This window comes from Triticum aestivum, chromosome 7D (genome assembly GCF_018294505.1).
Source record: "Triticum aestivum cultivar Chinese Spring chromosome 7D, IWGSC CS RefSeq v2.1, whole genome shotgun sequence".
NCBI lineage: Eukaryota > Viridiplantae > Streptophyta > Magnoliopsida > Poales > Poaceae > Triticum > Triticum aestivum.
The window spans coordinates 623,619,368-623,634,487 of record NC_057814.1 but is presented as its reverse complement, the minus strand read 5'-3'; the positions used below and the strand labels follow the sequence as shown (position 1 = coordinate 623,634,487).

Sequence of the window (15,120 nt, the reverse complement as noted above, 5' to 3'; positions counted from 1 at the left end):
CTCGGGCAGTTGTTGTTCTTGCAGTTGCGTTTTTAGTTTTGGTGTTGTTGTAAAAACCCTATTCCCTCTTTTTCATAAACGATTTTATAATATGGGACGAAAAGAGTACAAAGGACACTTGACGTAGAAAAATCATTAAAAATTAAAATTACATTGAAAATAAATAAAAAAGGACATCCGCGAACGCGCAAAGGAGACCTGATGAGCCCCCTCCGAAGAAAAAGAGCCCACTCCTCAGTCCTCACTCGTTCTCATCCCCAAGAAAAATGCGCCGCCTTTTGCCTTCGCCGCCGGAGAGCACCTGCTGCTCCCTTCTGCGGCTGGTGTAGCTCCACGCGGATCTGCTGCGCGCGGGGGCGGCGCGCCGGAGGAGGATCTCCCATTCCCGGCGGCAACTCGACGGAGGAGGAGTTGAGCTGCCGCGCGCGGAGGCGACGCGCCGGACGAGCTGAAATGCTGCTCCTGGAGGCGACGCACCGGAGGAGGAGCTGAGCTTCCGCTCCTGGGGGGCGACGCGCTGGATCGGCGACCCATCTTTCTCGCCGCCCAGATCTGAACGAGCAGCGCATCCGTCCATCTCAAAGGTAAATTTTGTACTCCCAGCTAATTAAGCTTCTCCATTTTTTCCTCGTTTCCCCTTCAGGATTATAGACCGCTAGCTGATTTCACTTGTTGTATTGGTGTTGGCGTGCATCCCGTTTGGGTAGAAAATCCTGTAGCTAATTGTTTTTTCTATATGTAGAGAATCTTGTAGCTAACTGATGAAAAGTAAATGAATGTGGCACCAAATTAATCAATGAAAATTCTGTTTGTTTGCTTTGATGGGCAATTTAGGAGGGCTGTAATATTATTGGAGGGTCAGTGCTGAATAGATAATAAGATTAACGCGAGACGGCGTGAGGGTAAGTGTCCAATAGGTCATTGTAAAAATGAAATTGCTATATATTTCGTCAGTTGGTGAGGCAGTTCAAGATTAATTTGTGTCCTTACACGGTGCTTACACCTAGCTAATTAAGCTTTTTAACCGCAAAAATAAAACAAAATAAATAAGTTGCTCGCTTGTTTTCCTTCTCATACACTTACTTAAATCTCACATCACTTTTACTATTGCAGCAAAAGATAGCAAGATCAATGGCAATGGTGCTGGATGCATTTGCATCCTACGTGGGGCACATGCTTGCGCAGGTAGTAGCAGATGAGGTGGGGATGATGCTGGGCATCTCAGGCGAGATCAGCAAGATGAGCGACAAACTTCGGGACCTCAAGAACTTCTTGGCTGATGCCGATAGGAGGAACATCACCGATGAAACCGTCCGGGAGTGGGTGGGGCAGCTCAAGCGTGCCATGTACGAAGCTGCTGACATCCTCGACCTCTGCCAGCTCAAGGCCATGGAGCGTGGATCATCCTCAGCAGATGCAGGGTGTTTCAATCCCTTGCTCTTTTGCATGAGGAACCCCTGCCATGCTCATGAAATCGGCACCCGCATCAAGAAGCTCAATAAGAGGCTCGACTCCATCAAGGAGCGGAGCATGGGATGGTGTGCTCAAAACACCCTTTGTTAATGCTGCTGCTTCAGGCAGTCGAGTCCTCATCACCACTAGAGATGAAGAAGTCGCTCAAGGGATGATAGCCAGACGACCCTACCACCACGTTGACACATTATTGCCTGAAGATGCTTGGTCATTGCTCAAGAAGCAGGTTCGTACTTAATTTTGATAGAAAAACTGCACGCAAATTTTAGTTTGGTATAGTATTATGCATTTTACGTGACCGAGAGATAAGATAATTCATGTGACCGTAAATAAGGAATCTAATATGCTAATTGCAGCACAACTTTCTAACCAGCGATTAGAGAGTAGTCGAATTTCTCTAACAATACATTCCATTTTGTAAATAGAGAAAGAAAGAAGAATTTGTTTTCTATGTATGAAATATGTATGTTATATGTAGAAGCATTTTACAGTTCTTTGGTATGTAGGAGCAAGATAAGTAAATACATTTGTAGCATTTGTTTTTGATAAGTCCTTCCTTTACTTGAATATGTACGTAGTCAAACCTACCTTGATAAATGGGCAGATACATCAAGAAGTCCTCTCGTCTCTTAGGAGGTAAATTCGATCGCCTTAGAGGAGTTTGGTACATGGTTAATTAACTGTATCGGACCTTTGTACTGCATGTTCGCAGGTACTCTCAAGTGAGATAGATGAAGACCACATCAACATGCTAAAGGATATCGGATTGAAAATTATACAAAAATGTGGTGGTTTACCACTTGCGGTCAAAGTAATGGGAGGACTCTTGCGTAAAAGAGGAGGCCTACATCGTGACTGGGAGCAGGTTTTGGATGATTCTAAATGGTCAATAACTAAAATGCCTCAAGAGCTCAACTACGCAGTATACTTGAGCTATGAATATATGCCTTCTTATCTGAAGCAGTGCTTTCTATACTACTCTCTTCTTCCTAAAAGTAAAAAGTTTAATCTGAATCAAGTCGTTGCGCTGTGGATGAGTGAAGGATTTATTCATGGAAACTTTAGGGATTTAGAAGAATTGGGAGAAAAGTACTACAAGGAGTTAGTATCTAGGAACCTTATAGAGCCAGATAAATCATATGTTGATCTATGGGTTTGCAGCATGCATGATGTTGTTCGCTCTTTTGCTCAATATATGACTAAAGATGAAGCACTTGTAGCTCAGGATGGAGACAATGATATTCTTACTAAACTAAGTTCACAAAAGTTTCTTCGGTTGTCCATAGAAACCAACCGACTGCAATCAGGTGAACTTGACTGGAAATTTCTACAGGAGCAGCAATCAGTGAGAACATTATTCTCATCTATCCAGATCATGATGAAGCCTGGTGATTCAATGGTTACCTTTTCACATCTGCGAGCCCTATATATAGAAGCTGCAGATGTGGCTGCATTGGTTGAATCATTGCATCAACTCAAGCACCTGAGGTATCTAGCACTAATAAATGCTAATATATCTGTACTTCCAGGGAACATTGGCAAGATGAAACTATTGCAATTTCTTGACCTTTGTGGATGTGAAAATTTGGTGAATCTTCCTGATAGCATTGTGAATCTTGTCCAGCTGAGGTTACTTGAGCTTCCCGGCACAAGTATGATACCTAGAGGGTTCAGTGGTCTAACAATTATCAGGAGACTAAGTGGGTTTCGAGCCTACATGGATGGTGATTGGTGCAGTTTGGACGAGTTGGGGCCTCTTTCCCAACTCAGACTTATTGGATTAGTCGATTTGGAAAATGTATCTGCTGCCTCGTTTGCTGCTAATGCTAGGCTTGGTGGGAAGATGCATCTTATCGATCTATTCTTGTACTGCACTAGCAGACTGGGACATGATGGGTTGGTCAAAGAGAAAGAAGGTGTCTCTGAGGAAGAGCAGCGATGTATTGGGAAGGTGTTTGATGAGCTCTGCCCTCCATCCAGCGTAGAAAATCTTGATATCAAGGGGTATTTTGGCAAGCAACTCCCGAGGTGGATGATATCCACGTCAACGGTACCCCTCACCAACCTGAAGTATCTAATGTTATCTGACCTGGCTTGTTGCACACAACTTCCCAATGGGTTGTGCAAGCTCCCCTGCCTGCATTTACTTCAGGTCAACCGTGCTCCATGCATCAGGCAAATTGGGAATGGATTCTTGCAGGAGGCAGCAGCTCCATTTCCAAGATTAAACAAGTTGAACTTAATTGGAATGGTGGAATGGGAGGAGTGGGAGTGGGAGGAGAAAGTACAAGCCATGCCCAGGTTAGAGAACCTCGTGCTCGATAATTGCAAACTGTGGCGTGTTCCTCCTGGCCTTGCCTCCAATGCAAGGGCTTTGAAAGCATTATACATACAGAGGGTCCATCACCTTAGCTACCTTGAGAGCTTTCCTTCTGTTGTTGAGCTTACAGTGTGTCAAATCCCTGACCTGGAGAGGATCACCAACCTCCCCAATCTGCAAAAGCTTACCATCACCGATTGCCCAAAGTTGAAGGTGCTGCAGAGTATCCCTGCACTCGAGAGGTTGGTCCTGGAGGATTGTGTCATGGAAGAACTCCCAGACTACATGCTAGATATAAAGCCAAGGCATTTGCAGCTGCTCTGCAGGATATGGTTGCTATATTCATTAGCCGCAGGACAATCTGGTCCCGAGTGGGACAAGTTCAGCCATGTGGAGCATGTCAAGGCATATGCACATGATGGAGACAACCAAAGGAAATGGTACGTGCTATACACAAGAGACAACTGCAAGTTGGATTCGAACATTAGCAGCTCTACCACATTTGAAGGTATAGAAAATAAAACATTCGAACTTTGTTTTACTTTGTTTGGGCACTTGACTCTGCCAGTTTATAAGTTCATTTGATTTTATTTCCTGCTTTTCGTCCATATATACTGCATGATGACTGAATTTGTTCTGTATGTTTTTTGTTTTACATGATTACGTCGTTTCAGATGACATACAAATATAGTTGTTTAGTGGTTCTAGACATGCATCTTAAGTTTTAGCCACAGCACTAGATGTTCGGTGGGTTGTTTAATGGCTACTTTCTAATTTGGTTGTACTTCCTCATACATGTTGCTAAGTATTTGTTTTTTTACTCGTTCTGCTAGTTTTACCTCGAGTTCAACGAATCTTGAGTAATATGTTAGTCCTCGTCTTGCAAATTAGAGGTTATGTAACCAATTTGTATTTTTCTTTCCATGCAGAAACCTTATCATCTTCTATGCTGGATGCACAAGGATTTGAGTCTTTGTACAAAATGAGAAGAAGTACCTTCAGTTATGTTTGCAGCTTGGTGAGGGTGCCATTTCTGGAAGATATGATGGCAAGGGATCACACCTTTTTTGATGGGAGAGTACTATCTTTACAGGATCGAGTAGCTGTCGCTCTAAGAATGCTGAACTCTGGTGAGTCACCAGTTACCATAGGATCCTCTCTTGGTGTGGACGAGTCAACTCTCTCACTGGTAACTCAGGTATTTCTCAAGGCTATGTGGGAGCGAGCAATGCACCACTGCAGCTGGCCTGGCTCCGCTAAAATGGAGAAGCTCAAGTGCAAGTTTGACAAGATCCATGGTCTGCCAAACTGCTGTGGTGTTTTACATACAGCTCACATCACGGTTGGGTCAACAAATTGTGATGGCAAGGAGAATGACGGCATCCTAGTGCAGGCCATCGTTGATGCAGTTATGAGGTTCACAGACATTTGGTGGAACTTGACAGGCAGTATGAACAAATCGAACATTTTGCGTGACTCTGAGCTCCTTGAGAAGTGTGAGAATGGTGCTTGGCTTAATGGCAGTATGTTGAGGTTATCAGATGGCTCGGATGTCGGAGAATACATAATTGGTAATGCAGGATACACTCTTCGTCCCTGGCTCCTCACACCTTACCAATTGGAGAATGACCTCTCACTCTCAGACTCCAAAGCAGAGTTCAACAGGAGGCACACTGCAGCTACAGTCGTCACGCTGAGGGCATTGGCAAGGTTGAAAGACACGTGGAAGTGCCTGCAGGGAGAAGGGTGGCATCCAAGTAATAAAGATGAAATGTGCGACACAATCGGCACGTGCTGCGCGTTGCATAACATAGTGATAGACATGGAGGAGGAGGGTGCAGGCATGCCGAGCCATCAGCGGGAGAATTACATCAGGCAAGTACGGCAAGTAGCAGATGAGGATGCTGTCAGAATGAGGGATATATTGTCCCAGCACTTGATTGAATCTGGAGGTAAATCGACACAGCTCTTAATGTGTTTGTTCGCACGCAAGCTTTGTCTGTTTAACTCCTGTTGTGATTCCGTGCTACTGCTTGGTTAGTCCACACAAAGGCTGCAGAGGAGGAACAAGAAGCACTAGTTGCATCCAGATCAGGAGATAAAAAACAAGGAACAAGAAGCACACCAACGGCAGACAACAGCTCAAGGAAAGGAGCACGGTAACTGGCGACATGAGATCGGACTGAATTAATTTGGTATTTTTAACTTCTCTGCTATAAATTGTGCTTCAGGCCGCAGTTCTCTTAGTTCCTTCTTGCGCTATGGTGCTAATCAATTAACGTCCCTCGAAGCCATTAAATCCCTCGGTGATAATCTCAGAAGAACTAGTTAAGAAAAACATTACCAGGACCGGCCCTCATGTAACTTTTCCCCTCTCTGTGCAGGCCCTGGCCCCTGGGTACGGAGCCAAATTGATGCTGCAAAGAATTAAGACCGGGATCAGCAAAAAGAAAAATCTTAGGTTTTCACATGTAGTATTTGGCAAAGACGAGCGTCGTGCATTGCATATTACTAGTGGCTTGCATGCTGATGTCGCTTGGGTGGAAGAAGAGGAGGGAACTTCAGAACCCCTGGGATGCACATGAGGATGATGCAGCCTCCTCATGAAGCCAAGAACATATCATCATTCTACTGTTTGTTGCTGAAGTCTAGAGCTGCACCGAACGGCCAAAGTGGTCAGAGAGCATGTACTTGGGCAGCTTCTGCTAGGTCCTCAGGTCGGTGGTCTTGTGAGGATAACAACAGCGTATGATCATTCTACTGCTTGTTTAATAGTCACGGACCGATGCTATTCTTACATACTAGTACAAGCTTTACAAAAATCCTACGTGCTAGTTCAAATTTAATGGCAGTTATTTCCATGTTTTGTTCTAGGCATTTTGTAGGAGCAGTATGCTCACAATACGTAAACATTTTGTAGGAGTAGTCTGTAGGAATAGGATTTCTGATAGTCACCGGCTCACCGCCGTTGCTTCATAGTGGAATCTCTACAAAGACTTACATTTAGGAATGGAGGGAGTAGATTGTAATGATGGTTTTTTATCTCTTGATCCTTCACAGCATATGCCTGTGTTCACCACTATGCATGGATGATCTTTGGTTTTAAATGAACATGGGTAACTCTTTCGAAGTTGGCATCTTATTTCTATGCAAGTCTTGGGGTCGTACATGATGGCTGCATCATATGGAAGTGGGCTGAATGTATGTCCAGTTTACAGTGATGGAATTGGATTCAGAAGAAAAGAAGGCTCCTCACTCCTGCGCCCCACCCCGGACCGTCCAAAAAAGCTTGTCTCAACCTTGTTCCTCAAATGGATGTATCTAATAATATCATGAGGGGCAAGAGGGAGTCGATTCCTTGGACCTTGTTTGTCTTGCTTCATGCACTGGCTACATGATCCAGTGGCCACATGAATAAATTACACTAAATACTAGGGTCCATCTCTACCACTGCTACTTGGACAAATCCCGTGTGGTGCAACGGATGTTTGCACAAGTTTTGACCCGTCAAGTGAACAATCTCTTCCAAAAACGGGTGTTGTCTTTGGTGGTGGTTAGAGTGTTGCTACTGTGGATGATTGATCACCACGGCAGGGTGTTTTTGCTCTCTTTTTCCTTTTTTTGCTGTGTGCATCCAGGATGTTTTTAGGCATCTTATTGGTGCAGAGGCTGGGTGTAATTGATATCTTTTTGATATTAATATATTCCTCTTTTCAAAAAAAGAAAAAGAAAAAACGGCGAAACGTGTTGTGAAATTCAGAATCAGAACAGCATAACCACGGCAGGGAACAGCAGATGTCCGCGCTTCTCCGCCAGGGTGCTCTCTCGATGTTCTCAAGCAGACGACGAGGATACGCACGCACATTGTGGTTGTTCACGGTGCAGTTCCTTGGCCACGTGCAGCATTGTGCTGCTGCCACGAAGCAGCCCTGTTGGTACAACGTAGTACTCCCTCCGTCCTTTAAAGAGTGTACTTTTAACTTTGTTGAAAAGTCAAACATTTTTATATTTGATCATATTTATACAATAATACACCAATATTTATGCCATCAAATTAGTAGCATTAGATTCATAATAAAATATGTTTTCATCATATACCTATTTGATTTCACAAATATTGATATATTTTTGCACAAACTCGGTCAAACTTTGAGATACTTTGACCCTCCCATAAAGTTGGAAGTACACTCTTTAAAGGACGGAGGGAGTACGGGACACGCTTCACCGACGGGCCGAGGCTGGGCAACACGAGGTGTGCGACCTTCAATGGTGATTGTCTCCACTCCCTGATCACACTTCGTGCCGCCGCTATCGCGATCTTTCACGGTCTTTTTGAGCATCGGGTTTTTTTTCCTCGGACCTTCGCGACTGTCATTCCATCGCGAAAATCTGCACGCATGTCAAACACATCAATATTTGTTGCCAAAAAAAATCAGATTTGTTAGAATTTTTTACCAGTTTGATGCCGGATTTTCATGTGACGGAGGGTGTATGTGAGCTCGTGCTCACAAAAGCACTTTTGGCTTGTTACACTTTTTTTTTATCTAAATGTTAAAAAATTTACATCGGATTTTTTTAGCATTTGCCAGCAAAGGTTCAGATTTGCCATATGAAAACAGATAAATCTGCAACGCTGGTCTGTAAGATTTGTCATGTTTGCGAGGGAAAATAGCCCTGTAGTGTAAAAATTGTAACAAAAATTTGCGAGGCTGAAGCGATTAATTGACATGTGCTTCGTCCGGAACCAGTACATGAGGGTGTCAGATTTTTTACCCAGATGTAGTTGAAATATATTTTTTAGTTTTTTTTTGAGAGAGAGAGAGCTCCTCACGAATATAGTTGCATGCTAGAGAATCAACGACGTAGAGACGATTTGCATAGTTGGCGTACGGACGACGCACCTGCACCTGCACGCCGCCGTGTATCCCATGCATCGTGTGTAATCCCAATATACGGACGGCCCGGATACAAACACCGAACGTACACGGCCTGACGGTGGTACGTGTCTACGTGAGTCCGGAAACAGATAGAGTCGACCGGTGACCCAAAAGCTGAAATCTCCCTGGTGGCAATCGTTTTCTCCTAAGAATCACGATGGCGGCGGCTTTGCGACACGCGGTTAGGAGGCTCGCAAGCCAGCGGCCGCCGGCGTTGACGCACAGGGCGGCCGTTAGGGAGCAGCCACTGCGGCGGCGGCTCGGCGTCCGCGGCAGGCCGAGTATTTACCAAAAACTACCATAATTCATGTAATCGTGCCCAGAAACTATCACTTTATAAATTTGTGCCGAAAACTACCATTTTTTATCAATCTTTGACTAAAAACTACCATGTCGCAAAAGTGCCCGATTCGCCTCTTCTAAACGCTTTTCTGACAGGATGGGCCCACAAGTCAGGGATGACGTGGCGGCAAAGTCAACTCTGTTTATTTTGACCGTTAAGTTAACCGTTATGATAGGTGGGACCCACACGTCATCATCAACCTTCTTCTTCCTCCCCTCCTCTCTCTCTCTTTAGCATTTCAACAAACACCTCTTGTGCATGGGACGGAAGCAGAGGAGCTCCGGCAGCCTGCTCGCTTTACACCACGTCGAACCCCAGCACGAGCGTCGGGTGAACCAGCTCCGGGCCGGCTCTGCCTCGCACTGCACGGCGGCGGTGGCGGCAGCCTTCGCGGCGAGCCGAGCCGCTGGAGCGAGCTCCATCGGTGACCCCAACCAGGCCCGCGCGACGCCTTTCCTCCACTGATTTCTTCTCCCTCCCCTGCTCTAATCTCTCTCCCTTCTTCGTTTCTTCTCTGCTAGGAGACGAACAGAGACCCGACGCCAGAACCGCCCTCGATCCGGCCTCCTCCTGCTCGCCCCCGGAGCACCTTGCCTCAGGCAACCAAGCAGAGGAGCCCCGCCGGCCTGCTCTTCCTTTCTGCCTTCCATCCCATCTGCTTCTTTCTCGCTCGCGTGGCCCCTTCTCCTCACCTCTCTCATCCTTTGCTGCTATAGGAAAACGCCATGGATGGCCCGAAGCTTCGACCGCGCAGCTCCAGCGACCCCGCCCGCGATGACCTCGACCCCCAGACCGCCTGGATCCGCGCGTTTGCCACCCTCGGCTACCTCGAGGAGCTCAGGCGCCCTGCTGCGCCATGTTCCGCTGATGCCGCTGCAAGTCCCACGCCTCCGCAGCCCTGCTTCTCGCGTGCGTGCAAGCGAACGCACAGCCGCGCGCGTTGACCCTCGCTGTGTCCAACGTGCGCGCGGCGGAACGGGCGAGCAGCAGCGGGGACAAACGGCGTTGACTAACGATGCCAGCACTTACATGCGGGCCATGCCTGTCATAAGTGCGTTTAAAATGGACGAACGGGTCGATTTACAGACATGGTAGTTTTTAGTTAAAGATTAGAGAAAAAATGATAGTTTTCGACACAAATTTGTAAAGTGGTAGTTTCTGAGCACGTTGCCATGAATTGTGGTAGTTTTTTGTTAAATACTCCGGCAGGCCGCACCTTTGCTTTGGCGGAGGAGCAACGGCGGCTGCTCATGGCAGGGCGCGCGTGTTCTCGCCCGTTCTCCTCCTACCATGTAAGTGATTCTCTCGTAGTATAAAAGAAAATCAGATCTCTCTCTCTCTCTCGCTTTACCCTCGATTCGCCCGACTAGACAAGCTGTGATGCGTGCATATAGCTCGATCTAGGGTGTAATGCTCGATCTAGGGTGTAATGTAAAGATCTTGTTCATACAAGAGAAATTAAGGAGTGCAAGCAAGCTGAGACATCAGTTTTTTATTGAGGAATATACAACAAAAATAGACAAGAGAAATCAGCAATGTCCACAATTGTGTGACTTTATTGGGGTACCCTTGTGCACCTAACAAAATTACTAAGCAGCCAAAGCCGGCTGCCAAATAGTTAGGGTTAGTGTTGCTACGTTTTTTAGATTAATGCTATTTTGTTAATGTTACAGCACCCACAAGTCCTGTTTAGTTAGCTTGAGCTAGCTCGATAGTTCATTTTTGCTGAAAAAATACCTTTATTGAACCGTTAAATCATAAGTGGGTTTAAACTAGATTAAACGTGTCCCTGTTTACATCCCTCATTAACGTATGTTTAATTATTTTGTTTCAGAACGGTGTAAGTTATCCAATGACCTTTGGGGAGAAGGCGGTGGAGAAGGCGAAGAAAGCTATCGACGTATGCTTTTCATACTTTTCATAATCTGTTGCCTAGTATATTTCCTGACTGGAATATAATGTATTTGAGCGCAGGTGTATGACCGGGTTACCTTGCGTCTTCTTCGTGCATCTGTTCTAGTTCTTAAGCTTACACTTTTGGGGGCTTTTGTGCTAGACTTGTGTGGGCCTCGATATATTCCTTGGTTTACTTGAGTAGTGGTGAGTTTCTAGTTAATTCATGATATTTCTTTTTTTTGCGAAGATAATTGGTGATATTTCAAATGGCACTATTTGTATAGTATGTTTTGAATATATATAGCTTATATGTGCTTTTGTATTTGCTTTTTTATGTATGTGTTCAGCTTGGATTCGAGCCTCTCAAAGAACGTCAGTTTCCTAGACACGGCGAAGAGGGTAATCAGCCCGAGTCATCGTGAAGATCTGGAGAGTATCGGTTGACTTCTATATGTCTTTCTTAGACTTCAAGAAACCAACTCCTACTTTGTACTATTAATACTACTGGTTAATTTGAAACTTTGTCACATGTGAATTAATCTCGTTGTTAATATGCACTCTTGATTTACTTGCATCAGTTCTATCTGCCATCCTATGAGTGCTTCCATCCTCACTAATTCATTTCTTCAATTAAAGATAGTGCCTTGTTCTTGCGTGATAAAAATGAATTGTTTATTTTAGCCTGAAAATGTGACTGTTTCGTAAGTATTTTTGTCCACACGAAGCGACATCTCTGGAGAGAATCATTTACGGAAAATTTTGACGAGGTTAATCGTCTGAATCGGAAAGTGCCCACATCTAGGGTTTGGGGTTTTACAGCGGAATCATAGGGGCCTACCAAGTAGAGATTGCTCGAAATGTCGTCGTGTATTTATTATAGGAGTGTTTGATCGATGATGTATGATGCAGAGAATGACAGTTCTAGCAATCGTACAAGGTCCATGGTTGAATTGCCTTGTTAGAACCTCTAGGCAATCAGCCGTGCATCTAGAGCTGCTAGGGACATGTTGTTACAAGCATATCGTATCAGATTGATACGTACAGCTATGAATAGTTCATCTAAATGGGAGATGCAAGTTTATCCATGTGGTTTTAAACCTAATGATAAGCTATGAATCCGAACAATCTACGACTCCTACACAACTCCTAAAACACAACTCTCTAGATTGCGATTGTGTTCAGATGCTTCGAGTTGCTTGACTGAAAGAGGTTTGGTCAAGCCATCTTTGGTTGTGGACTATGCAATATCAATCTCTCGAAGAACTCACTGCACCAAAATAATTTTGACCATGACATTAATAGGGGATTTGTATTCAACCAAAGTGGGAGCATGGAATTGTTCGCTTGCTTCCTGGCACAATAAGAAACAACGTAGGCCCAAAGAATACAATTAGAGATTGGGGGAAAGCACTAACCAAGATTGATGGTAATTTCCCGATTACGGTATGCAAAAGGTACCTCATGATCCTTTTCACAACCGGCCAATGCGTGGTAGTAGAATAATGCAAGTGTTGACAAACCTTGTTCACTGAAAAGGAAATATCTAGCTAGGTCATGGTAATATACTAAAAGGTCCCTAGCGAGCTTATGTATCCTGCTTAATCATTGGCCCCAAAACCTCTCCCTTGATGGCACAAAGTTTTTTGGTACATGACACATGAGAGATCATAGGCTTGTGCTAACTCATACCCCCGAGTTTGAGCAAATCCATTGTATACCCCTTGCAACCTTCTTCACTTTAATACCCCCAAAAATGGAGATCTCAAAATCTTTAATACAAAATCAACTCTCATTTGTTGGAGTAAAGATGTGAACGCCGGTTGTATAAAACTTGATAGACTGACACCATCAACAAAAATGAGGAAAATAATGGTCACCTTCGATTTGGCATACGAGAATAAGAAGATGTATGACCTCGATGGAGTAAAACAAAGTTGTTGAAGCTCCAAGCTTGACTAGGAGCACAACACACAAGGGCTGCTTCAAAAGTCAAACATGTGCTTTTAGAAGGAAAAAAAATCAATATCTACAGTACCCAATTTTGTATCACTAGATCCATCATGAAACATATTTTATTATTTTATTTATTTCGTATTGTAGATGTTGATATTTTGTTCTATAATCTTGGTCAAACACACATAAGTTTGACTTGTACGGAAATCAATACACCTTATCTTCTGAAACAGAGGGGGTATTAATGACGTTGTTGTTACAAAAACATGGTGTGTAGGATGATTTCATTGTGTCGATGAATTTTCACCAACATGTGACCTGCCTAGCGACCTATGCTAAGCTGGGCAAGTCAACGCGTCACACTGGAGCTCATATGGTGCCATGCATGTAATCAAATATCATGACCAGACTAAATTGACACCATGGATGAGAATGGCGTTTTGGCTCTCGGAAGCGCATGCACCCGCATGAATAGTAAACAAAAAGTTCATGTTAGTGTCACAAGCATCCTTGAAAATTTTCATGCGAAATGGAGCGGTGGTGTTTCGCTGGTGAAAAAGACAAATTTAGGGTGACATTTTGGGGTAACATTTGGTGCTTATTTTGCTTTTTTTGCACAGGTCAAAATCTTTAATCTGTTTACCTACAAAATTGTATGTAGCATTTGGATGTGATAAATAACACATCGAATTTTTGTTGTTGTTTTTTTTTTGACATTTCAAAAAATATTTTCGTGCGCAGGAACGCGCGCACGCGGGAGCACCAACGGATTTCGGCACCATGGATCTCCCTAGAGTTTAGAGACAATGGTGGTGCACTTCCTGGGCCGGAGTGACATTTCCCTGAACCGAAGTGTTTCTGTTTTGACATCTGGCAACATATACGATTGTTTATTCGTTGGAACACGACGTCGCACTCCCACTCTGTGCACCCATATTTCAAACTAAAAATAGGCATACCTTGGGACGGGTTGCATTTCACGCACACAATGGTAAGCCCAACCTTGAAATGCCAAGCCACTACAACAAAGATGGTGATCCATGATGGAATATCAGTAACATTTTCAAAAGAGGTCACGTATATGGTATCGTCTATGAAGGTCCCCATATTTTGTCATGGATGAGCGACAAGCTCACAAGCTTTAGAGGAGTTACGTCTTATGACGGAACTCTCCGCAACCATCGTAGGCTGGAAATGATAAATATTACATGCTGACATAGGAGACTCGCTCAGATGCTCTTCGTCTGGCATGCGAGGCCTGCTGGACTATGGGACCATGTGTCAGTGTAGGAGAACAATACATAAGAAAATTAAATGAGGTATGTTGTATTCGAACCCGCGACCAGTGTTGCCAAGCCTTGCTAGTAGACAATGACACTTGTAATGACATGAAGCAAAATAGTCTAGTATACTACTCCCTCCGTTTCTAAATATAGGTCTTTCTAGAGATTTCAACAAGTGACTACATACGGAGTAAAATGAGTGAATCTACATTCTAAAATATGTCTACATACATCCGTATGTGGTAGTCCATTTGAAATATCTAAAAAGACTTATATTTAGGAACGGAGGGAGTAGATGATACCCCACGCATTGCAGCAACAAGCCAACAACGTGTGGGAATCTGTTGCAGCATATTATTTTGATGAGTTTGGTTGTAGTTTGCATCAACATACATATTCTAGTGGTTGAACATCAGTCGTGTCCGACATACATATTTGAACCACTAGAATCTGTATGATGTTGAACCACCAAAGTGTGTTTTCCTATTTTCTTTCAAACAACAACCCACTTCCCTTCAAACCACCAGAGTAGGAAAAAATTAGTACATACCAAGATGGAATATGAAGGTATATTTGTGAATGCTGATGATCAAGAAAGTTGCAGTCTAAATTTTAGTAAAGATAAATAAAATATTTCATGAAGTGTAAAGTACATAGTTTGCCTTAAATGATACTAGCTAATTGCTCGTGCGTTGCAACAAGGGCATACAATTCTAGTGGTTCAACATCAATCGTGTCCGACATACATCATTCATATTCTAGATTTTGATAGATTGATTTTTGATTTGGGTATGAGTAAGAAGGAAAGAATTGATTTAGGTGAGGTTTTGGTAAGATTTTATTTAATTTAGGTCAGAGTAGGGGAAAGTAATATTTTTAATTTAGTTGAGGTTTCTGTAAGATTTGATTTGATTG

The 15,120-nt window shown here is 43.8% G+C and overlaps 1 protein-coding gene across 3 annotated transcripts; it reads left to right on the top strand.

The window, feature by feature from the left end:
* The first annotated feature begins 205 nt into the window (after positions 1 to 205).
* On the top strand, positions 206 to 6,935 carry LOC123169119 (putative disease resistance RPP13-like protein 1). 3 transcript variants are annotated; one of them, XR_006484658.1, is made up of 6 exons: positions 206 to 584; positions 1,114 to 1,699; positions 2,186 to 4,301; positions 4,723 to 5,745; positions 5,835 to 6,099; positions 6,178 to 6,935. XR_006484658.1 is itself a non-coding variant. In XM_044586964.1 (6 exons), exons 2-6 carry the CDS (start codon positions 1,463 to 1,465, stop codon positions 6,206 to 6,208), a joined length of 3,525 nt encoding a protein of 1,174 aa, XP_044442899.1. In that variant the 5' UTR covers positions 206 to 584; positions 1,114 to 1,462; the 3' UTR covers positions 6,209 to 6,935. The 3 variants fall into 3 exon arrangements, 2 of the variants coding, with proteins under 2 accessions (XP_044442899.1, XP_044442900.1); XM_044586964.1 differs by having other exon boundaries at positions 5,835 to 5,952; XM_044586965.1 differs by having other exon boundaries at positions 5,835 to 5,988.
* Positions 6,936 to 15,120: the final 8,185 nt, after the last annotated feature.

Coding starts and splice junctions, on each gene's coding strand:
- LOC123169119 (XM_044586964.1), top strand. CDS start 1,463: ATGCTCATGAAATCGGCACCCGCATCAAGAAGCTCAATAAGAGGCTCG. Junction 4,302..4,722: donor CAGCTCTACCACATTTGAAG/GTATAGAAAATA, acceptor CTTTCCATGCAG/AAACCTTATCATCTTCTATG. Junction 5,746..5,834: donor GCACTTGATTGAATCTGGAG/GTAAATCGACAC, acceptor CTGCTTGGTTAG/TCCACACAAAGGCTGCAGAG.